Source organism: Bison bison, unplaced genomic scaffold (genome assembly GCF_000754665.1).
Source record: "Bison bison bison isolate TAMUID 2011002044 unplaced genomic scaffold, Bison_UMD1.0 scf7180017864105, whole genome shotgun sequence".
In the NCBI taxonomy this organism is placed as follows: domain Eukaryota; kingdom Metazoa; phylum Chordata; class Mammalia; order Artiodactyla; family Bovidae; genus Bison; species Bison bison.
In genome coordinates, this window is record NW_011494677.1 from 7797683 (window position 1) to 7822828 (window position 25146).

The 25146-nt window shown below is 41.7% G+C and overlaps 1 protein-coding gene across 2 annotated transcripts in view; it reads right to left on the reverse strand.

The window, feature by feature from the left end:
- The window catches only part of RBPMS (RNA binding protein with multiple splicing), a 202807-nt gene that overhangs the window by 71578 nt on the left and 106083 nt on the right, over window positions 1-25146 (reverse strand). For both annotated transcript variants that reach the window (XM_010838816.1, XM_010838817.1), the window contains exon 5: window positions 7743-7893. In XM_010838816.1, the coding sequence (XP_010837118.1) occupies window positions 7743-7893 (151 nt within the window). The remainder of the gene's footprint in view (window positions 1-7742; window positions 7894-25146) is intronic.

Sequence of the window (25146 nt, forward strand, 5' to 3'; positions counted from 1 at the left end):
AGCACAATACAGAGAGAAGGGTTGTGAGAACCATTAAATGGCAGGGCCATTTAATCTCACTGGGCATTGGAACTTTGTCCTAAAGGAGTGAATGAAACGATTCTGAAATTCAAAAATCAGAGAGAAATACACTATCATCACACACATGCTAAAGGCATCTTAGGGTGACTGTCTCAGGCTGGTAGAATTGTACTGACTTCTTTCCTCTCTTTTCCTGGACTGCCTAAAAATGTTTTTCCTCTGAGAAGCATGTACAATTTTTATTATCAGAAAGAAATAAAAGGATCTGCATGATGAAACATAAAACACAAAAATGCAAGGAAGCTGCTTTTCAGAGTTTAAAAAAAAAAATCTTGCCTTCCTCCCCAGACGACACCTCTGTCGCCATTCCCTTGCCGCCCTCCGCCCGGTTTGACCAGGTCTTCCTCAGGTCCAGCTGCCGTCTTTCTTGGGGGTCCCCCGCTGAGGACAAGAGGCGGGGGACACACAGCACCTGGGTGCTGGCAGCACTCAGCACATTTTCAGAGCAGGGGCGGGGACTGTAAAGTCTCCCGTGATCCTTCAGGCGGCACACACTGCACGCTGCCCTGGAAAATGCGGGCACACAGGCTGTGCTCCCCTGGGCACAGAAGCTTCAGACCAGACCCCAGAAGGCCTCTAGTCCACAGAGATGAGGTGAAGAGATTTCATATTTGCTGACTGTCTTCCCTGGGAGGGCACCTGCCATGTACTTTGAAGCTTTTTCTGAACTTTGACAGGATCTCTTTAGACATCAGACAGAACACTCACTTCCTGATGGCTGGGGTGAGTATAGGATGGATGAGAAATTCCAGTGACGTGCTGGGAAATCTAGGCGGTGGTGCGATTATTCACCAAACGGTTATGTGCCTACAGTGTATTTAAAGAGTATCAAGCTGAGACAGCGCTGGTCTGCTGTGAGGGGAGGCGACACGGCAGTGGCAAGGGTCAGGGGAGAGAGGCTGTGAGTAGTGAAGAGAACTTAATTTTACAATTTCTTGCTCAGCTGGTGATTCTCAACAATGATTACGTATCAGCTCCTGTATCTCTATTTGGACACCTGAGCATGCACAGAATTCTAATTTAATTTTCTGGCCAACAGGTCTCCCCAGTAGAAATCACTGAGACTTAGAGAAGAAATACACTATCAGCTTAAAATGACATTTTCTGCCATGATTTCCACACAGGTATTTCAGTTTTCTAAATCTTAAAATGTTAGTGTGGAGTACCAAAAGAAAAAAAATTTTTGACTACTTTTTACCTGTATTCTACTAGGGAAATTTGGGGGTTTTGTCCCCAAATATTAGATTAATGGCTGAAGTGGGTTGTTTTTCCATTGTTCACTGTGTGTATTCAATCGATCTAGTGAACTACCATATGCATAAATGAGCTGAAGCTGTCTAACTGGAATTGCAATTTATTTGCTTACAGTAACAAAAGGATTTGTGTACTTAATCTCAAAAAAAAGAAAAGAAAATCAGAATCACCCAAGGAGCTTTAAAAATTACAATGAGTACGTCCTGGACCAGACCCATGGATATCTGAATCCTGGACTACAGGAATCTGAAGATCCCCTGGAGAAGGAAATGGCAACCCACTCTGGTACTGTTGCCTGGAAAATTCCACGTGGAGCCTGGTAGGTTACAGTCCATGGGGTCGAGAAGAGTCGGACACGACTGACCGACTTCACTTTCTAAAGCCTTTTGGTATTTACTCCAAAAGATCTGAATTGAAAGAGGACTGTCTAACGTGAGGAAGGGCTTTGTGACGTGTTGGTTGCCTCCATCTTTAACGGCAGTTATAATACAGTATACAACAGTGTAAGCAGAGCAAGCAAGCACACTTATCCAATTAAATCCAGTATGTACTGTAACAAAACTTACCCAACCAGACACCTGCATTATGTGCATCATTATCATATCCCAATCATACTCATTAACATGGAGAATTTTTAAAGTTCCATATGAAAGAGCAGAAAATGAAATCTGTACATCTTTAAAAATTCCAAGGACTTCCATGGTGCCCAGTGGTTAAGACTCCATGCTCCCAATGCTGGGGGCCTGGGTTCTATCCGTGGTCAGGGAACTAGATCCCATATGCCATAACTAAGACCCGGCATGGCCAAATAAATAAATAAAAATATGTTTTTAAAAATTCTACAGATTTTTCTAGGTGCTAGGATACTGAATATACAATAACTATAGGTGTCACAGCAAGAGAAAAGGTGCAGAAACATACATTCCTCTCTGCACATATTAACAGTCACTGAACACTATGAGGCCCCATCTTCTGACATTCACATTTGTCAATTAATTTAATCCTCACAACCGTTTATGTGTAAGCACTGTCATTTCACAGGTGAGAAAAGTGAGGTACAGACAAGTTGAGTAATTAGACCAGAATGTAAATCCAGGCTCTATCGCTTGATGGACTACATTGCTCAGGTTGCTGTAACAGAATATCACAGACAGCGTGGCTTAAACAACAGAACTAATTTCCTCGTAATTCTGAGGCTAGAAGTCCAGGATCAAGGCTTGGGTAGGGTGGGTTTCTCCTGAGGCCTCGGTCCTTAGTTGGCAGCATCAACTTTTACTCTGTGTCAGCCGTCCTTTTTATCTCTTTTTCTTCTTATAAGGCCACCAGTCATATGATGAGGGTCCACCCTAAGGGCCTCACTTTAATCACCTTGAAATTATTTCTAAATATGGTTACATGTGAAAGCAACCCTCAACTGGGGGTTGGGACTTTGACATACGGATTTGGCGGGGAGGGCACACATCAATCCTGACCATCTGATGACTGTGGAACCTCAAGAAAGTTACTGGACCTTCCCAGGAGGCAGTTTCTTCAACTGTCAAACAGTGCTATTGGGAATCAAACGAGGTCATTCATGCAAAATGGCTAGCACAGTGTCTGACACAGAGTATCATCATTTTACAGAGGAAGAGAACACATCTCCAGAGGGTGACCTGCCCTGTGTTCATCTCTGAGGTGGACTTCTTATACTACACAACACTATCTTCCTCCATAACCAAATGCATCATCTAGCAGAATTTTGGAGAAGGCAATGGCACCCCACTCCAGTACTCTTGCCTGGAAATCCCATGGATGGAGGAGCCTGGTGGGCTGCAGTCCACGGGGTCGCTACAAGTTGGACACGACTGAGCGACTTCACTTTCACTTTTACACACTAGAGAAGGAAATGGCAACCCACTCCAGTGTTCTTGCCTGGAGAATTCCAGGGATGGGGGAGCCTGGACTGCGGTCTATGGGGTCGCACAGAGTTGGACATGGTTGAAGTGACTTAGCAGCGCAGCAGCACGATTTTATGTAATTCATACACGTCGTACATCTCTTGCCTTTCTGCTTTGTCACACTGTTTTTCTTTTTTCTTTTCTAAGATTTTGTTTGATGGGGACCATTTTGAAAAATCTTCATTGAATCTGTTGCAACACTGCCTCTGTGGTTTATGTTCCAGAGTTTTTGGCCACGAGGCATGAGGGATCATAGCTCCTAGACCAGAGATCAAACTGGCATCCCCAGCATTCGAAGGTGAAGTCTTAGCCACTGGTCCATGAGGAAGGTCCCTCACAGTATTTTTCTTTATTACATAAATGTGAGTAAAAGAAGGAGAAGCTCAAACAAATAAAAATTTATTAAAGGAAGTAGACTACATTCCTGGGATTGGATGCAAATTTCATTTATCTTTTCTCCTAATTTGGAAAGGCAACTGGCTGTAGCCACATAGAGATGACACCTCAGAAGATAAATACCTATATTTAGCTCTCAGGGGGAAAAAAAAACCCTCAAAAAAACAAAATTAAGATTATCCTTTACGTTGCCTTCTGCATATAATACACCTATTTAATCCTCAACACCATCTTATAATACCATTTTATTTAGCTCTCACAACAATGTGAAAATGGTATTATTCCCATTTTTCAGCCAAGGCGAGAGAACAGAAGCATAGCAAGGTTAATAGTCTTTAAGTTCCAATACTTGGGTTTCTCATCCTTCATGCTTGGCACAGAGCAGGCACTCAGCAAATAAGGCAGTCTGATTTGGGGACATTTAAACTAAGCTGTAATGAATCTCTTTCATACCCTTGACATATGCCAAGTGTCCTAACAACTTTGATCACCACCAACCCTTTGGATTGACAGCTCTCTTAAGGCAAAAATCACAGTCCCCTTCCTCCTCTGTGCCAAGCATACTTGGTGCTCATTTAGGTTCAATGGATACTTGAGAAATGAAGTTCAAATAAGTATTTGTTAGTATAATCAAATCACATTCTTCCTTGAGTGCTGGCAGTGGGTATTTTTCAGCCACCACTAAGAAGGAAAAACACCAATACAGTATAATAACGCATATATATGGAATTTAGAAAGATGGTTAACAATAACCCTGTGTACGAGACAGCAAAAGAGACACTGATGTATAGAACAGTCTTATGGACTCTATGGGAGAGGGAGAGGGTGGGAAGATTTGGGAGAATGGCATTGAAACATGTAAAATATCATGTATGAAACGAGATGCCAGTCCAGGTTCGATGCATGATACTGGATGCTTGGGGCTAGTGCACTGGGACAACCCAGAGGGATGGTATGGGGAGGGAGGAGGGTTCAGGATGGGGAACACATGTATACCTGTGGCGGATTCATTTTGATATTTGGCAAAACTAATACAATTATGTCAAGTTTAAAAATAAAATTAAATTAAAAAAAATTTGAATTGGAAAAAAAAAAACATCAACAAAAAAGCATTTAGGGTTTCCCAGTGGCTCAAAGGTGAAGAATACAGCTGCCAATGCCGGGGACATGGGTTCGATCCCTGGGTCAAGAAGATCTCACATGCAGCAGAACAACCTAGCCCATGTACTACAACTACCGAGCCTGTGCTCTAGAACCTGGGAGCTGCAAGTACCGAAGCCCCTGCCCCCGACAGCCCTGCTACACCACAAGAGGAGCCACTGCAACAAGAAGCGTGTGCACTGCAACCAAGACCCAGCACAACCAAAACAAATAAAGTCCATGCTTTCAAACTGTGGTGCTGGAGAAGACTTTTGAAAGTCCCATGGACAGCAAGGAGATCCAACCAGTCAATCCTAAAGGAAATCAGTCCTGAATACTCATTGGAACGACTGATGCTGAAGCTCCAATACTCTGGCCACCTGATGCAGTCAACTCATTGGAAAAGACCCTGATGCTGGGAAAGATACAGGGCAGGAGGAGAAGAGGGTGTCAGAGGATGAAATGGTTGGATAATATCACTGATTCAATGGACATGAACTTGGGGAAACTCCAGGAGATGGCGAAGGACAGGGAGGCCTGGCATGGCTCCGCAAAGAGTCAAACACGATGTAGCAACTGAACAACAAGTGTGTGTGTGTGCGTGTAGCATTTATAAAATCTCTCTCATGGTCTGCAACAGAGAAGCCTACAGGCCTTTCCCAAATCCCAAATCCAATGATTCCATCGGTTTACTCTTGGTTGGCAGATAAATTCACCACTTCTAGCACCAATTACGGGCACAACGCAATTGAATTCGCCAGGGCAGAACCACTGTCACATTCTTAGTCTGTAGAGTCCTTCAGGGAAAACAACCATTTTGCACAAGTTACAGAAAAGTTCCCAATTTCCAGAGGGAACTGAAATGGATGATAAGGTCAGTCTGAGTGGCCAGTGTAACTGCTGCCTGTCAAGGTATCTACATCATAAAAAGGAGCTCTATTAAGAGAAATCATGCTAATTTGTTTTCTCAAGAGTAGACTATAGTGTTTGGTTTTTTTTAAAAGCTTTCAGTTTATTTTGCCATAAGGTGCCAGGCAAATTTTGACCCTGCCATGGAAACTATCTGACCGCTTCTGAGCGGTTCTGTACACAGGCAAGGCGAGGAGCCAGGGCCGGCCAGAGCAGTGGTTAAACCTCTGCTCTCAGCTCTCCTGAACTTCAGCGCCTCGTGTGTGGACGTCCAGATTATCCATCTTTTTGTTTTCATGGACCCTACTGTGAACTGGCTATCATCTCTTTGACTAAGTACTTTACATAGATGTTGTAACAAATTTAGAAAAAAAAAAAAAAAAAAACAACCACCCCCCCCCCAAACTCCCAGAAAGAAAAACATTCAATAAAGAACTAAAAGGATAAAGTATTGTCAGCATTTTTACACTTCCTATCTGAATCAAGCTTTTCAAAGTAGTACTCTGAGATCTGGTGCAAAATCACTAGGAAAGTAAAGAGTTACTCTAGGTTCTCTTTTCTAAGTAAAGGTATCCTACAAATACTCTGTTCTGATGCCTTAAAGAGAGAGGACATTTCAGAAAGAAATGAAGAGGCATACAAATGGAATAATTCTGCAAATAGCCAAATTAAAAAATATGAAATTTATCCACTTCTCATCACTTACTAGATATATGTAATATACAAAGCACTGGACTAGATGTTGTTAATGACACATAATTAGCATTAACAAGAAATATCCATATATCCAACTGCACCCTAAGATAAAACTTGTGTTTAATTTTCCCCAATAAACAAAGGTTTTGAGTTTCCCTAGGACATGGAAGAACAAAATATATATGTTTCTATTATGACTTCCTGGATTCATAGAAAAACTGTCCAGTACACTGAGGGAGATACTCTTTTATCTACCAGTTTCCACTGATAAGCAGCAGCTTTTCAAGAATGACTGAGCTACAGAATGACTGTAATTTCCACATCCACCTGATTAAATCTGACACACACAAGACATGAGGGAGAGAGGACCCCTGCACCCTTCAATTTCAATAAGAAAAGTTGAAGCGGACTGTCGGGGAGAGTAGGAAGAAGATCAAGATCATGTGGCTTGGGCAAAAGGTCAAGAACCAGAGGGAAGAAAGAGTCCAAGTAGCACCAAGCACGTGGGATTCCCTGAAAGCCGTGCCATATTCAGTCCCACACGGCCACGCACTAACGGGACAAGTGCAGGCGTATCGCACGCCTCGCCCCTTCTACTGATTGACAAAGAAAATGAAGACAACCTTTTCAAGTTATTCCATCAAAGGCAGAAATCGTAGCCTGGGCATTTAGGAGAATGAGCTCATTAGGCGGGGGCAAAAGACTTGTTTTGCAATTAGTGTCTTTTTACCCAATTCATTTAAAACAGGAAGCCCTGAATTTCCTTAAAGCGTTGCTCGTATTAGTTTGTTAGAACTGACTGTTCTACTATATAAATTCTTCGTGTATGTTTACTGCACGCCACCACCCCCCTCGCCGATTTATGGCCAAACTGTTCTCAAAAATAGAATGAGCTTCTTATGATCTGCTTCTTTCAACTTTCACATTGTATTTTCGCAAAACCACAGAACTGATAATCTTCAAAAAATGAAATAAAGGGAATGCTGAGAACTAGCCCTCATGGTCCAAGGATGGGAAATAAATAAGGATTTCAACCCCAAGGCAAAGAGGGCATAGTCATATATTTAGGTCAAGATCATATATTTAGGAAGCCTACAGCTTCCTAAATTGTGTAGTCACAGTTCTGCTTGAGCCAAACCATCTTTTGGGACAGCCAGTCATGAACAAGATTGCTGTCTTTGGAATTCAGACAGCAAGAATAGGCAGCCTGTTCTCAGAAACGGAAAATGACACTCAGCCAGCTCTGTGTCCCGTGGTGCAATCTCACATGAAGCCCTTGAACAATTCTTCCCCCGCCCCCCCCACCAAAGGAAAAGCAGATCGACTTACATGGCTCTCTGGCAATGAACTGAGGTACAGTGTTGGGCAGAGGAGTACTGGGGTTTGGAGTCCCTACTAGTTTGTTCTTGGCCATCTTCGTGTTTGCCTTAGCAAACTCTAGTCGTAGTGTTTGCGGAATCTCAGGATCGAAGCGGATGCCCTTTAGAAATAAAGAACAAATGGAAGATGTTTTCATTTCCTTAGAAGTAAACCGGAATGGTGACAAAATAAACATACCAGTCAACCCAGCCTATCAGGAAAAAAAAAAATCAGCAAGAGCACTCATTCTCACTGCTTATACGGAATACATGAAAACCTGTGATACAACGTGTCCACAAAGTCAAGGAGATTTCGTTTACTCTATCAAAAACTCAATTTAGTTGTATGGTTTTCCAACTGTTTCTTTTCTTTTGGGACTACATTGTCAGGGTTCGGTTTTTTGTGTTTTTTTTTTAATGTGGACCATTTTAAAAGTCTTTCTTGAACTTGTTATAATATTGCTTCTGCTTTATGTTTTGGTCTTTTTGGCCAAGAGGTATGTAGGATCTTAGCTTCCTTACCAAGAATTGAACCTGCACCCCGCTGCACTAGAAGGTGACGTCTCAACCACTGAATTACCAGGGAATTCCCTCAGGCTAAAACTTAAAATCTGGACCAACACGTTCCTAGCACGGCTAAAAACTAATTAATGCCTACCAATAAGAATACATTAACATAAAGCCCTGTGCAACACCGGAAATTCTAATACCAAAAATCATAAGAAGAATTTGACCAGTGTTTAAAACAAGATAATTCTTCAATGCTTTAGTTTCATCACCTCTAGAGGGGGAAAATTCCCATCTTTTTCCAACTGAAGAGCTTTCAATCAGTGCTCTGAATTACTAAGTAGATAAGAATGAAACAGTTTTAAGATTTCAATATAATTAACATCATTTCATTCCAGTTAGCTTCTAGACTGATAAATTTAGATGAATGCCTTTGTGTGTTAAAGTCCTGATTTTGACTATAGCTGGCTTGTTAGCTACATGGATGGACAGACAACAGATTACTGGGGCCAAAGAGAGGCTAGTAATTTCTACCCTTAACTCTATTATTATAGTTTACCTACACAAAACATTCAACAAAATAAGTCACACACTATAAAATACAAGATTTTTTTCTGGATGTAGACCATTTTTAAACTCTTTACTGAATTTGTTACAATATTGTTTGTTTTCTTATGTTTTGGATTTTTTGGCCACAAGGCATGTTGGATCTGAGCTCCCTGACCAGAGATCTAACGTTCGACTCTCAGCACTGGAAGCGAAGTCTTAACCACTGGACTGCCAGGGAAGTCCCTATGAAATACAAGATTTAGGACAAGATAAGTCTGTTCTGAACACCCCCCAACCCCAACTCCATCATTCAAGAAGGTCTGAGCATACTGAATCATGAGATCTACTGTCCAATGCTATGGAATCTGGACCCCAATAATGGTATGAAAAAGACACACCAGTATAATATGGTGCATACTGGTGTGTTCAGAACAGACTTAGGTACCCTGTTTGTCTGTATGGCATGTTCTGGAAAAGGAGTGAGTTCTGAAAATGAGGGTCTTAAGAACACAGGTTTATAGATTAGCACCCACATGAGCCTGAGGGTTCCAAAGCCCCTTTCTTCATTTAATTAGCTTGAATTAAAGAGCAATTTCCACCAGAAATTAGTAAGCGCCTCTAACTCTGCAGACCAGCATGAACAACTCTGAACTTCACAGGCCCAGGTCCAAAGATGGGAGGAAGAGCTGTGACTTCATGGTAACAGCAATAAGAAAAATGAAGGGAGGTGAGGGGGAGAGAAGTCCTTGGGGAGGCACCACTGAAGCCACGGAGCCCCGACCCACAGATGTCCCAGAGAGGGTGGAATTTCCTTCTGAGCCTGATCTACACACTTACTCAGAGGAAACCAATTGCAGGAGCAAGCAGGTTGGAGTGAACAAGGAATCCTCTTGGGCAGCCCTAACCAGTGGCAAAAATGAAAAAGGGGACAGCTGTATGAAATGTAAAAAGCAATTCTTTAACTGCCGTTAGTTTTTGTCTTAATTGGGGGAAACCTCAGCAATGTCTTGCCAAAAATGTATCTATGGGGAAAAAAGACAAGGCAGCATGCAGAAGTCGTGTTTGCTTCCATCCATGTCCACGGAGAGCATCCCCCTCCATCAGAGCTGGTATCACAACAGAGTAAGGATGTCCAAATACGGGTCTGAAGGGCTGTGGTCTTTGCTGGGAGATGAGCACAGTTCCCCGCTGTCAGAGGGGTGCCGTGGAAAGGCCTGCATATTCGTCTCACGCTCCATCCAACCACCCATAGAAACAGAGTGCTTTCAATTTCAGTGACCTCCTTGGCGCGTAACTCCATCATCCTTCTGTGAAGAAGCACGTGTTCTCACCCTTAGCCCACATCACCGTGAGCAGCGTGGGAAGAGCATCCCGGTCAGGCGTCCTCTGGAGTTTCTAGTCCCCAAGAGGAGGCTCTCCATCTGCATCCAATGCCTCAGTCCTTTTCCTGATCTGCCCGAGTTGACTGAGGCTCTTACACAACCTGGTCTCGTGACTCAGGTCCTAAAACATGCCTGAGTGGCCCCAACTCCTCACCCGCACTCTTCATACTCCTCCTCCCTCTGTGAGCTAAAATAACACCACCATCATGTTCCAAATCAAAGTTCCAGCTCCTTATTAAAAAAAAAAAAAAGCTCAGAAGTTAAAATGACCTAATTTGTTTGGCAGCTTATTCAGAGGCCGGAGGCTTAGAATACAAGCCACATTCCTCTAACATCTTTAGCAGCAATACCATATTTGGTAATCAATATCCTGCTCAGCTCAGTTTCTATCCAGAGGGATTAGCCAAGCCAAAAACATTTAAATGTGAAAGGATGTGAAGAGGAGGCAGAGATGGGGGGAACGTGGAAGTGAGGAAGAAAGGAGAAGGGAGGAAGAAAGGAGAGGGGAGAAAGATGAAAAAGAGGAAGACAGATAAAGGAGACACGAAAAGAAAAAACAAACTCCTTGTGCTTTTAATTAAAGCCTATTAAGATTATTCTCTGGCCAGTGACTTCAACATTAAATGCTATCAGGATAAGATTACTACTAAATCAAAAGAGGGAATCTGTGACTTTCAAAATCAACTTTTTCATTATTGTCTAAAATTGACCAAAACCCTTCTGATAAGTGAATAGAAACCTTTTCTCTTCCGATTGTAAATGGTGTCCAGAAAGGACAGTTTCTGGATATCAGGATGATACCAGTTTGAGAAGTTATTCAGAAGCAACCCAACTTACTGGCCATAGGGACAGCCAACAACCTCTCCAAGATGGCCTAATACACTCTGACCAAAGCAACACAGGTTCACTGTGATCTACACAGGCAAACTCCCTACCCAAGGGGCCAGAAAGTATCCTTAGAAGTCTACTGCAGCTCAGTCGAGTCCAAGTCTTTGTGACCCGATGAACTGCTTGCGACACGCCAGGCTTCCCTGTCGTTCACTAACTCCCAGAGTTTGCTCAAATTCAAGTCTGTAGAGTCGATGGTGCCATTCAACCATCTCATCCTCGGTCACCCTCTTCTCCTCCAGCCTTCAATCCTTCCCAGCATCAAGGTGTTTTCCAATGAGTCAGCTCTTCGCATCACGTGGCCAAAGTATTGAAACTTCAGCTTTAGCATCAGTCCTTCCAGTGAATATTCAGGGTTGATTTCCTTTAGGATTTAGCAGTCTACTAAATAACACCAAAGATTGTTATCAGGGCAGTTGCAAATCCATAAGCCTATGTGTTACCAACTAAATGCCTGTGATCTCTCAAAATCCACGCTGAAGCCTTAACTCTCATGTGATGTATTCAGAGGGAGGGCCCCTATGAAGAGATCAGTGGCCTTGAGAGAAGAGGATGAGACATGCAAGATCTTTCTCTCCAAGAGCACCCACAGGGGAAAGGCCAGGCGAGGACAAAGTGAGAAGGTAGCAGTCTACAAGCCAGGAGCAGGATCCTCACCAGATACTGAATCTGCTGGCAGCTTCATCTTGGACTTCCTAGCCTCCAGAACCGAGAGAATTAATGCTGTTTATACCACCTCGTCTGTGCTATTTTGTTATGGCAGCCAGAGCTAAGATACCTTAATAACACGGTTTTGTTTCTTGCACCATAGTTCCTAAAATAGGCCACAGTACTCTTTTCTGAACTTTCTGGAGTCTCATCCAGGTGAATCTCCTCTTCTCCACCAGCCCCCGCCCCAAGCCCACCTCTCCCCTCACTGCAAGTGAGTCAACCATTACGGACAGTTTGAGTCAAGGCATCTGTCTTGATGTATGCGATTACTAGAAGTCTTAACAATTCAATCTCAAAAGTGACAAACAGCAATTACAGACTGGAAGGAAAATTCAAACTCCACATCTGCATACAGTAATGCTCTACACTCACTTTATTGAGGCAGTTGCAAAATATCTTTTAATCCCTTCTCTTTCTCCTCAAATGAAAGGTTAAAACTATCTGTAAAAAGGTTAAAACTATCTGTAAATAGAAAATCCTGAAAAAAGAGTTTTCAGAGTTGTAACTTGGACCTCCCTTAATGAAAATCTTTGTTTCTTATTTACATTGAATTTAGATTCTAAGCTAGTTAAAGAGCTTCAAAATGCTATTTTATGACTCTACGGACTATATCAAAGGGTGGCGTCTCAGAAGGACAAGGGAAGAGCTAGTATATAAGAAAACGGCAAACTGAAGAGACATCACAAAATCCTGAAGTCCCAAGCCTACAGAAATCTAGAGAACCACTGGAAATGGACTGTAGCTCTTTCAGTGTCTTTCTGGAAAAAAGGATGGAAAACCTATTAATTAATGCGCTGCAAAGCTCACATCCCAAGTTGCTCTCATGTTCCTCTAGCTGTTGCAGTTCTGGTTTCTTAGGCACAGTGGCTTTGCTGGAACGATTTACTGGCTGCAAATCATGGGTTTGGAATCATGATTATTCTGAACATGAAGGTTCAACATCATTCCAGCCCTTTAGCAGTGTCACTGGTATTAATGTCGTCTCGCAAGAGTGGAATATTTGTCAGGAGCTTATTCACTGAATAATGGAAGGAAAAAGGAAAGAGAAGGGCTATTCTAGAATGATTCAAATATCCTTAGAGGCCTAGCCGCATATGCAATGTTTGGTCCTTGACTGAACAAGCCAGATGTGAAAGACTTCTCGTGGGAATATGAAAAAAGCTGAATACAGGATGCACATTAGGTGGTATTTGGGAACTGTCAATTTTATTAGGCATAATATTATCATAATGTAGGAAAATATCTTTTGATTTTCTTGTAATGTCAACAATGTTTTTCTCATGCATATTTTAAATTTATTTTTTAATTGAAATATAATAGCTGTACAGATGCGTTAGTTGCTGCTGTACAGTTACATGAACCCAGCTTTAATACCCCCCTGCTCCCACCTTGAGCCTCCATCCCACCCCTTCACGCTGCCCCTCTCAGTCACTACAGAGCACTGAGCTGAGCCCCCTGTGCTCTACAGTAGCTTCCCAGCAGCTGTCTCTTTTACACATGGTAGTGTATACATGTCAATCTGTATCTCCGGATTCATCCTGTCTTTAAATTTTGGTACTGAAATACAAAGAATAATGAGAATGTGACAAAATATCATAACAGTGAGTATTTTACTTTAGAATACTTAGGGGGAAAAAATGGAAGCAAATGCAACAAAATGTTGGTATACTCTGATGGATTTGTGGATGTTCATTACTATATCTTTTGGTATGCTTGAAATTTCATAAAAGTAAAAACAGAACAGATTTAAGCCAGCACATAACAGTTCCATGTGCTAGAGATATAAGAATCAGTGAAGTCCCTGCCTTGAGGAGTTCAGAGGGTACACTCTGGTGGAGGAATTGTACAGGTAAGCTAATGGTTAGATTAAGAGACAAACACGAGGTTTAGAACTCCACGGGAAACACAGCCAAGGCCGGGAGTGACTGACGACCAGGAAGGCATCACAGAGGAAGAGCTGAAATTTACCAGGTGGTAGTCCAGGAAAGAGCTCAGCAAAGTTCTGAGAGACAGGATGTAGAGAGGGTGTGGATGTGTTGTGTGTAAGCAGGTGCTTATGTCCTCAGTTGTCTCTGACTCTTTGCGACCCCATGGACTGTAGCTAGCCTGCCAGGCTCCTCTGTCCATAAGATATTCTAGGCAAGAATACTGGCGTGGGTTGCCATTTCCTCCTCCAGGGGATCTTCTGAACTGAGGGGGTAGAACCTGGGTCTACGGACTCTTTCCCGCTAAGCCACCGGGGAGCAAGAGAGGTTGGTAGATGACTGTATAAGCACGGGGATGAGATCATCAGGACCTTTTAGGTGATGAGTGAGGGTTCTGGAATATTTGCATGACTGAGCTGCTAAAATTTTTTTAAACTGGGGAAATAGTATGATCGGATTTAGGTAGCAGAGCGTGATCCTCAAGAGTGATCATCCAGAATCATCTGGAAGACTTCCTACACACAGAGTGCTGACCCTGCTCCAGAGTTTCTGGTTCAGTAAGTCTGGGATGAGACTGGAGAATCTGAATTTGTACCAAGTCTCCAGGCTGATGCTAACAATGCTCATGTAGGGATCACATCTCACAATCACTGCAGTGGAGGCTAACTCCAGGGGTGGAAGGGTGGCTGGACTTGAGAAACTGAAACTGACCAGACGTGAAGCAGTTAGAACAGCCTGAGAATGCAGCGGGGATCACGGCTCTGCTGGCCCTTCTCCAGGAAGCACCTAGAACCTCAGGCCAGGTTCAGGGCCCTTCACTCCCCTAACAACAGCTGGCTATTTAAGGCACAGATGCATCACAGTGACCAAACATGTTTTTTCCCCCCTGAGGATTTCAACCTTGAGTATAAAACACAGAGAAAACTGGGACTTCCCTGGTGGCTCACTGGTAAAGTGTCCACCTGCCAATGCAGGAGACACGGATTCAATCCCTGATCCAGGATGACCCCACATGCCATGGGGCAACCACGCCTAGTGAACCACAACTACTGAGCCTGTGCCCTAGAGCCTGCAAGCTACAACTACTGAACCCATACGCGCTAGAGCCCATGCTCTTCAACAACAGAAGCCCCTGCACGGCAACAAAAAGTAGCTCCCTACTCGCTGAAACTAGAGAAAGTCCACACAAAGCAACAAAGACCCAGGGCAGCCAAAAATATATCAATAAATTCAGATAAAATTGAGGTGGCTGGAGCTGAGGTACCTCCACGATCTCCCACTAGAGAAAAGGTTTCCAAACTCCCGTCACTGAGGTCAACAAAGCTGCCCTAACGCCTGCTGGGAGTCTCGTTTATTTGGTACATCCTTCAAATCTGTGAGTTACAGTCCAGTGTCTGTACAGATGGTTCTACCATTAAAGTAAGTGGGTTTATCAGCCCTTGACACCTAATTTTACAGACAAAGAAAGCATTCACTTGGAAGGGGAAAAATGTTAAAGAATTAGGCAAAGCTCAGTGGAAACAGTGTCAGACTTTATTTTTCTGGGCTCCAAAATCACTGCAGATGGTGACTGCAGCCATGAAATTAAAAGACGCTTACTCCTTGGAAGGAAAGTTATGACCAACCTAGACAGCATATTGAAGAGCAGAGACATTACTTTGCCAACAAAGGTTCATCTAGTCAAGGCTATGGTTTTTCCTGTGGTCATGTATGGACATGAGAGTTGGACTGTGAAGAAGGCTGAGCGCCGAAGAATTGATGCTTTTGAACTGTGGTGTTGGAGAAGACTCTTGAGAGTCCCTTGGACTGCAAGGAGATCCAACCAGTCCATTCTGAAGATCAGCCCTATTTCTTTGGAAGGAATGATGCTAAAGCTGAAACTCCAGTACTCTGGCCACCTCATGCGAAGAGTTGACTCACTGGAAAAGACTCTGATGCTGGGAGGGATTGAGGGCAGAAGGAGAAGGGGGACGACAGAGGATGAGATGGCTGGATGGCATCACTGACTCGATGGACGTGAGTCTGAGTGAACTCCGGGAGTTGGTGATGGACAGGGAGGCCTGGCGTGCTGCGATTCATGGGGTCGCGAAGAGTCAGACACGACTGAGTGACCGATCTGATCTGATACATATTACACTGAGAAAGATGTCCATGACAATATTAGATTTAAAAAAAAAAAAAAGGATACTCAACAATGTTTAGTCATCTTAAAAGAGGAGACTTTGTATCCGTACATGTGTGTGAACTCATGAGTGTATCCTAGTAATGCGAGGAATGTTTACAATGTGACAACCAACCTGTCAATAGCGGTGGCATCATGGTTTCAAATAGGAAAAGGAGTACCTCAAGACTGTATATTGTCACCCTGCTTATTTAACATATGCAGAGTACATCATGAGAAACGCTGGGCTAGAAGCACAAGCTGTAATCAAGATTGCCAGGAGAAATATCAATAACCTCAGATATGCAGATGACACCACCTTTATGGCAGAAAGCGAAGAGGAACTAAAGAGCCTCTTGATGAAAGTGAAAAACTCCACATTCAAAAAAGTAAGATCATGGCATCTGGTCCTGTCACTTCATGGCAAACAATGGGTAAACAATGGAAACAGTGACACACTTTATTTTCTTGGGCTCCAAAACCACTGTAGACGGTGACTGCCATGACATTAAAAGACGCTTGCTCCTTGGAAGAAAAGCTATCACCAACCTAGACAGCATATGAAAAAGCAGACAGTACTTCACTGACAAAGGTCCATTTAGTCAAAGCTAGTCAGACACGACCGAGCGACTGAACTAACTGAACTAATAGCTTTTCCAGTGGTCATGTACAGATGTGAGAGTTGGACCATAAAGAAAGTTGAGTGCCGAAGAACTGATGCTTTTGAACTGTGGTGTTGGAGAAGACTCTTGAGAGTCCCTTGGACTGCAAGGAGATCCATCCAGTTCATCCTAAAGAAAATCAGTCCTGAATATTCATTGGAAGGATGGATGCTGAAGCTCCAGTACTTTGGCCACCTATGTAAAGAACTGACTCATTGGAAAAGACCCTGATGCTTGGAAAGATTGAAGGCAGGAAGAGAAGGGGACGACAGAGGATGAGATGGTTGGATGGCATCACCGACTTGATGGGAATGAGTTTGGGTAAGCTCCAGGAGTTGGTGATGGACAGGGAAGACTGGCATGCTGCAGTCCATGTGGTCACAAAGATCAAATATGACTGAGCAACTAAACTGACTGAAACTATCACAGCATTGTTAACCGGGTATACTCCAATACAAAATAAGAAGTTAAAAAAAAGAATAACTTTGAAAGCATGATGCCCTTTTAATCAGTTTGGTTTCGTAAAGCAAGGCCATCTCTTTGCTTTCCTGATCCAGGATCTAATCTAGAGTCATACATAGCATTTAGCTGTCATCTCTTAGTCTCCCTGAGTATTTTCCTCAGGCCTTGTCTTCCATGACCTTGACATTTTGGAAGAGTACAGGCTATTTTTTGGTAGAATGTCCTTCAGTTTGGGTTTATCTGATTTGCTTGTTGATTAAATTAAGGTTATAAGTATTTGACAGGAATATCACACAAGTGTCATTCTTCATGCATCCTATCAAGGAGACACATGATGTCATTTTTGTCTCATTATTAGTGATAATAACTTTGATCACTTGCCAAGTTTCCATTGTGAGGTTACTATTTTCCCCCTTTCTAGTTAGGAAGTATGTCATAGGGAGGTACTTTTGAGACTAATTATTTCTCAACATTTCACCCATCAATTTTAACATCTATAAATATTTTTTACCTGAAGCCACCTTTACTACTGGGATTGCCAAATGGTGATTTTTTTTTCTTCCCCTAAGCCCATCATTTCTTTCATATTCATTAGTCTTCTACTCTAAGGAAACACCTACCCCTCCTCCCTGTTTATTATTTATTCCTTTCTACATTCATTTGTTCATTCATTCACTCACACATCAGTACTGATTCATGCCTGATTTTACATTATAATTACCAGCTTTTGTTTGCATGCTCAAATTGTCCCAGATTTATATGGAAACACACACATGCTTTTACATCCACATCTATTTCTCTATATCTACTTAGCTGTATTAAAAATACAAGTTAGTACTGATAGTTCCAATTCCAATCCAATACCATTAGGTTAATTCTAGCCTTCCCTTTCCACTATTTTTAACTCTGCCTCTGAATCCTAGTGCTCAACATCCACTATACATTTGCTTATTTGCTCAATACAGGAATACTAACAAAAAGTTTCGAGAAAGTTTCAGAAGTGCTAAACAATTTCAACATAAAAAGAAAACCTATTAATTATAGTTCAGTATTTACAGCTTTTTGTATCTTTAGCCCAAAAGTAAACAGCCAATATATACATCTGAGAATTATTTGGGAGATTGGGATTGACACATACATAACATATAAAATAGATAACTAATGAAAGCATGCTGTAGAGCACAGGGAACTCTACTTAATGCTCTGTGGTGACCTGAATGGGAAGCAAGTCCAAGCAGGAGGGCTTCCATGTATATGCGTGGCTGATTCATTCTGCTGTACAGTAGAAGTAACAACACTGTAAAGGAACTATACTCCAATAATGATTAAAAATAATAATTATTATTATAATTATAATAATTATTTAAAAAAATAATAATTTTTAAAAAGTCAGTTCTCTTTCCAACTTCATTATGGCTGTACTATTCATTTGAAATAGTTACGATTCCTTTCTTTCTGTTTGCCTTGGAGTGTCTTCCCGGCTCTTGTCATCTTCACCTTTTCCTTCTACATATTCATAGCAGGTAAAACTTTTACCAATTGAAAAGTCAAAGTTGATTCATCAACCCATTCATCTTTTACACATTTCTGAATTTCTGATTAGGAATTTCTGAATAATTTTACATATATGGACTAAAAAGCTGAGGACCCAGAATTTTAACATCCTCCCAACCTGCTATGACTTCCCAAGAGGCCCAATCTTTTGAAGGAAGCTTCTAAATAACTAAGTTTTCAATGTTGTTTCTTGCACTTAATTTTTTAATTTTCAACTTCTAATTGAAATATATTGAAATGTTAAAAAAAATAATGGGAGGGTGAGTAAAGACAACTGGAACTAAAACTGCTGTCGTAAATACCACTATAAAGGTTAAGTTCAGGGCCTGAACGAACCTGGCTTTTGCATGATGCCTGGTTTTTGCATGATGCCTGGTTTCTACTGGTTCCTGGGTCAAAAGCCTTTACCAGATCCTGATATAGGCAAGTTCAAGGATTAAGAACATGATTCCACTCGGGTGAACCACATGACATTCCCCTGTAAGGCAACAGGCTGCTTCTACCACCTCCCCCACTGTCAGTACCCTCTTCTCTCCTGGGCTGCCGGGGACCCACCTCTTCTAGAGCACAGGTCATTTCCTATCGAAATCTCCTGGTGTTTCACACATGCCCCATTCTGAAGCAGTAATCTAGTGGATCTGAGGCTTCTGTATTAAATCAGGTAATTTTATAGTATCTGTTATTGAACCAGATATTTTTTTATAAGTAGAATAAAAAATAGTACAGTGGCTGCTGCTGCTGCTAAGTCGCTTCAGTCGTGTCCAACTCTGTGAGACCCCAAAGACGGCAGCCCACCAGGCTCCTCTGTCCCTGGGATTCTCCAGGCAAGAACACTGGAGTGGGTTGCCATTTCCTTCTCCAGTACAGTGGCAGCAATCTCCTAAGAGCCCACTAAGTATAATTGCAAGAGCCCACTAAGTATAATTGCTGAGTTTCTTGGTTGACTCTGATAAGCTTCTTACTGCCCTTTTCTCTATAACCAACTCCCAACGAAAACCCACTGCTGCTGTAAGGAATGCGGAGTATCCAGAAAGACTGGCTAGCCAGGTGTCTACACTGAAAGGGAGAAATAATGTTCCTGGTGTAGGTTATAGGTTTTAACCAATTCATTCGGACTTTCCAATATAGAGTGAGAATAATTTGTCACCAGAAACTATATGCTGTACAATAAAATCCTGGTGTTGGAAAATCCATTTTCTTTTGTAATCATCTGCTCAGTTCTTCTCTGGCCTTTAGAATCTTCATACCTTCACAGATGAGGTCAATGAAATCCCCATCTTTAAAAAAAAATATTTTTAATGGAAGGATATGAAACTCCTATGAGAAGAAAAGGAGCTCAAATCAAAGTCAAACTTGGTAATAATCTCTCTGTGATCTTGTAACATTATCTCAGTACCTGGATCCTATCTTCCTGCTCCACAGCTCTGGTCCTAAACCCCAGATCCTCTGAAGGATGGAGTTCTGATACACCTCTCCAGGTTTACTCAAGCAGAGACTCCAGTAAATATCCAGACTTGTTTCAAAAACTGCTGTCAAAAGCACCAGGACTCAGAGCTCCACCAGGTGGTTACTGATATACCTGGTACCCACTGACCTTTTAAAGAATTTATTTATTTTTTAAAAGGATATTGCTTTACAGAATTTTGCTGTTTTCTGTCAAATCTCAACATGAGTCAGCCATAGGTATACATATATCCCCTCCCTTTTGAACCTCCCTCCCATCTCCCTCCCCATCCCACCCCTCTAGGTTGATACAGAGCTCCTGTTTGAATTTCCTGAGCCATACAGCAAATTCCTGTTGGCTACCTATTTCACATGTGGTAATGTAAGTTTCCACGTTACTCTCTCCATACATCTCACCCTCTCCCCCCCTCTCCCCGTGTCCATAAATCTGTTCTCTATGTTCTTTCTCCCTTGCTGCCCTGCAAGTAAGTTCTTTGGTACCATCTTTCTAGATTCCGTATATACGTGTTAGTATATGATATTTACCTTTCTCTGACTTTACTTTATAATAGGGTCTAGGTTTATCCACCTCATTAGAACTAATTCAAATGCATTCCTTTTTATGGCTGAGTAATATTCCATTGTGTATATGTACCAGAATTTTTTTATCCATTCATCTGTTGATGGACACCTAGGTTGCTTCCATGTTGTAGCTATTGTAAACCGTGCTGCAATGAACATTGGAGTACATGTGCCTTTTTCAATTTTGGTTTCCTCAGGGTATATGCCTAGGAGTGGGACTGCTGGGCCATATGGTGGTTTTATTTCTAGTTTTTTAAGGCATCTCCATACTGCCATTGACCTTTCTTATTATTAAGCTGTGTTACGGTTGCTTAACTTTTTTTTAAGGTAGTGACTATACTGTATAGAAGGATTAGGGAGTGGGAGGTAAGGTGATTTCCTTTTAAATAATCAGAACTATAAAGTTTTAAACAGAAAAGTTCAACAAACACTGCTCATTTCTATAAACAGTGGTATACAAAACGAGATCCATAGGAAAGAAAGAAATGAATCAATTCTCGGGAGTAATAAAGAAAAAGGCATATTCTGCTGGTGAGGCGAGGGATTTGCAAAGTATTTATATTCCTATTCATTGAGATCATGAGTTAGTTGAGCTTCAATAAACAACTACCCAGTTTCTCAGGAACCAAGAAACCAAGATGACGTCTTCATTAAGAAACTCAGGGCTCTAACACCAGTTCCCTCCACTATGGTTGACCAGGACAAGCTAATAAATTAATTCCTTCACCTACTGCTGACTCAAACAAGCTAATAAACAAACGAGAAAATGATTCTTATTAGTACTTATTCTTGTACACAATGTACTCAAAAGATTTCTAGTCATAATTGTATGTACAGGAAGATATAGGCAAGATCTTCAGAGGTAGGAGGTGGCTTAATTACAACACTACATTAAAAAAAATTTTTAACACAAAAATGTAGTTGAACCCTTTCCTGCTAAGAGACAGGGGTCTTTTACTTATAACTTAAGTTTCTACTTTAGTTATGTAAGGTCAGCCTAACTAAAAATTCAATGCTCTCAAAGTTTCGATAGTAGTTTCTGCTATTATAGATACACTGCATAAAGCTGTTATTAAAAATAGTTCACAGGCTTCCCTGGTGGCTCAGTGGTAAAGAATCCACCTGCCAATGCAGGAGACTCGGGTTCAATCCCTGGTCCAGGAAGATGCTATGGGCTGCAGAGCAGCTAAGCTCGAGCACCCCAACTTCTGAGCCTGTGCTCTAGAGCCCGGGAGCTCTACCTACTGACCCCACCTGCCACAACCACTGAAGCTCCAGCACCTTAGGACATGCGCTCCACAGAGAGAAGTCACCACACTGAGAAGCCTTCACCGCCAACTGGAGTAGCCCCCAATCACCACAACGAGAGAAAAGCCCAAGCAGCGATGAAGACCCCACACGACCCCAAATAATGAAATAAAATTTTAAAAATAAACACAATTCACACACCATTAAAGTCACCCTTTTACATGAAATTGAATGATTTTTAGTATACTCAGACTTGTGCAACCATCCGCACCATACAGCTTGAGAACACTTTCATCACCCCAAAAGGGCAGGGCATCCATTAGCAGTCTCTCCCCACTTCTCTCTCTCGCTCCACTTCACTCACTCCCCTCTCCCAACCACAAATCCACTTTGGTCTCTGTACCTATTCATTAGGGACATTTCTTATAAATGGAATCCTACATCATCCGATCTTTTAAACTGTTTTCTATCCGTCGGAATGTTTTCAAGATCCATCCACTGTTAATTGCTGAATAATACACTACTGTACAAACATATACATTTTATCCTTTCACCAACAGGACATTGGGTTGTTGCCACTTTGGGGGGCTGCTTTGAACACTGTGTACAAGTTTTTGTGCAGATATGTTTTCAGTTCTCTAGGAGAACTGCTGGAGCATAGAATATAACTCTTAGGTTAACTTTTTTTTGAAGGACTGTGAAACTGTTTTCTGATGTAGCTATACCATTTCAATCCCACCATCAATGTAGGAGGATTCCAATTTTTTCACATCCTCGCCAACACTTGCTATTGCCCATCTTTATTTTCACCACCTTCCTGGGTGTGAAGTGGTGTCTCAATGTGCTTTTGATTTTTATATCTTTATGCCATTATATTTTAAAACATTTTGTAAAGAGTAAAGAATAATATAGAGTAATTATATTATATTATGATATATAATGGAGAAGGAAATGGCAACCCACTCCAGTATTCTTGCCTGGAGAATCCCAGGGATGGGGGCGCCTGGTGGGCTGCCGTCTATGGGGTCGCACAGAGTCGGACACGACTGAAGCGACTTAGCAGTAGCATGATATATAAATTATATTTTATATAATATATAATTATATATTATATATAAATTATTTTTTATATAATATATAAAATATAATATATAAATAATAATAAAGAGTAAAGAATATTTGTTAAGAATAAAAGGCTTCTATTTTCAAAGAGCATTTAGGTCACAAGGAAAGGATATAACTTGGGAACCACAAATTTTTCAACATATAGAAGAAAAATGAAACTGAAAGAATTTTTACCTTTTAGGGTTAAAAAAAGTTTGAAATATTGACTTTTCTGAAAATTACTGATAGACATGTTACTTCCATCAGATAGTAAGAGGAGGTAAATACATACTTCAGAGATAGTCTCAGGGAATATATTTATAGTTTTCTGAATACATCTTTTTCTTCTAAAGGCAGCGTAAAATATTCAATAGAATTAGAAACAGACTCGAAGCAAGGTATATTGAAAAGTTTCCCCAGGATTCTGAAAACAGTTGTTACATTCAGTCAGAGCCTTAAAAGGGCTCAATAACCAGCCAAACAGAAACTTGCCTGGGTGACCTGTTACTGTGGAATGGATGGGGTTCATTCAGAGACAAGTGTGGACAGAAGGTAAGGGAAGATCTCTGTATGTGATACATATAGAAAAGATGATTGGAGGAAAGGAAATGGTGGGGGGAGGGGGACCAATGCCACAATTTAAAAAGTTTCTCCAAACTCAATACTGTTTCTGAAAATGAATCAATGAATAGAATTTTTCTACCATTTATAAGATGTCATTGTACCAGAAGTGAAGTTGTGATGTCCAAACGTTAAAACAAAAACTATAAAACAAACTACCTGAGTAAAGATCACAGAAGAGGGGAACTGAGGGGGAACTGGGGTAGGCTCTCAGATGCTAAGCATTGAGTGTCTAAAGGATAAAAGTCACAGCATTTGGTACTGCATACTGGGGACCTCCTAACCTCCTAGTTTTCAACCATGGGTACCTGTCCCCCATCCCTACTACCCAGCACACGTCATAGAGATACTTGGAAATGTATGAGAGTGCTTTTAACCAGAAGGTACTAAGGATGTTAAACTCCTAGAATGAGTAGGACAGTCCTGTACGATATAAAAACTGCCTCATCCAAAGTTCCATAGCCTCCCAAACATACATGAAGAAATGAAGAAGAAAAGTCAAGGAATCTCCCTAAAGTCCTGATTATCGATTGGTAGAATCCAGATCAAAATTTAATTTTGATTCTCGCTGATTGCATGCATGTGTATACATTCAGTTCAGATCAGTTGGTCAGTCATGTCCAACTTTTTGCAACCCCATGAATCGCAGCACGCCAGGCCTTCCTGTCTATCACCAACTCCCAGAGTTTATCCAAACTCATGTCCATCAAGTCGGTGATGCCATCCAGCCATCTCATCCTCTGTCGCCCCCTTCTCCTCCTGCCCCAATCCCTCCCAGCATCAGGGTCTTTGACAATGAGTCAACTCTTCACATGAGGTGACCAAAGTACTGGAGTTTCAGCTTCAGCATCATTCCTTCCAAAGAAATCCCAGGACTGGTCTTCTTCAGACTGGACTGGTTGGATCTCCTTGTAGTCCAAGGGACTCTGAAGGGTCTTCTCCAACACGACAGTTCAAAAGCATCAATTGTTCGGCGCTCAGCTTTCTTTGTAGTCCACCTCTCACATCCATACATGACCACTGGAAAAACCATAGCCTTGACTAGACGGACCTTTGTTGGCAAAGTAATGTCTCTGCTTTTTAATATGCTACCTAGGTTGGTCATAACTTTCCTTCCAAGGAATAAGCGTCTTTTAATTTCATGGCTGCAGTCACCATCGCAGTGATTTCGCAGCCCCAAAAAATAAAGTCTGACACTGTTTCCACTGTTTTCCCATCTATTTCCCATGAAGTGATGGGACCAGATGCCATGATCTTCATTTTCTGAATGTTGAGCTTTAAGCCAACTTTTTCACTCTCCTCTTTTACTTCCATCAAGAGGCTCTTTCGTTCCTCTTCACTTTCTCCCATAAGTGTGGTGTCATCTGCATATCTGAGGTTATTGATATTTCTCCAAGCAATCTAGATTCCAGCTTGTGCTTCTTCCAGCCCAGCGTTTCTCATGATGTACTCTGCATAGAAGTTAAATAAGCAGGGTGACAATATACAGCCTTGACGTACTCCTTTTCCTATTTGGAACCAGTCTTTTGTTCCATGTCCAGTTCTAACTGTTGCTTCCTGACCTGCATACAGGTTT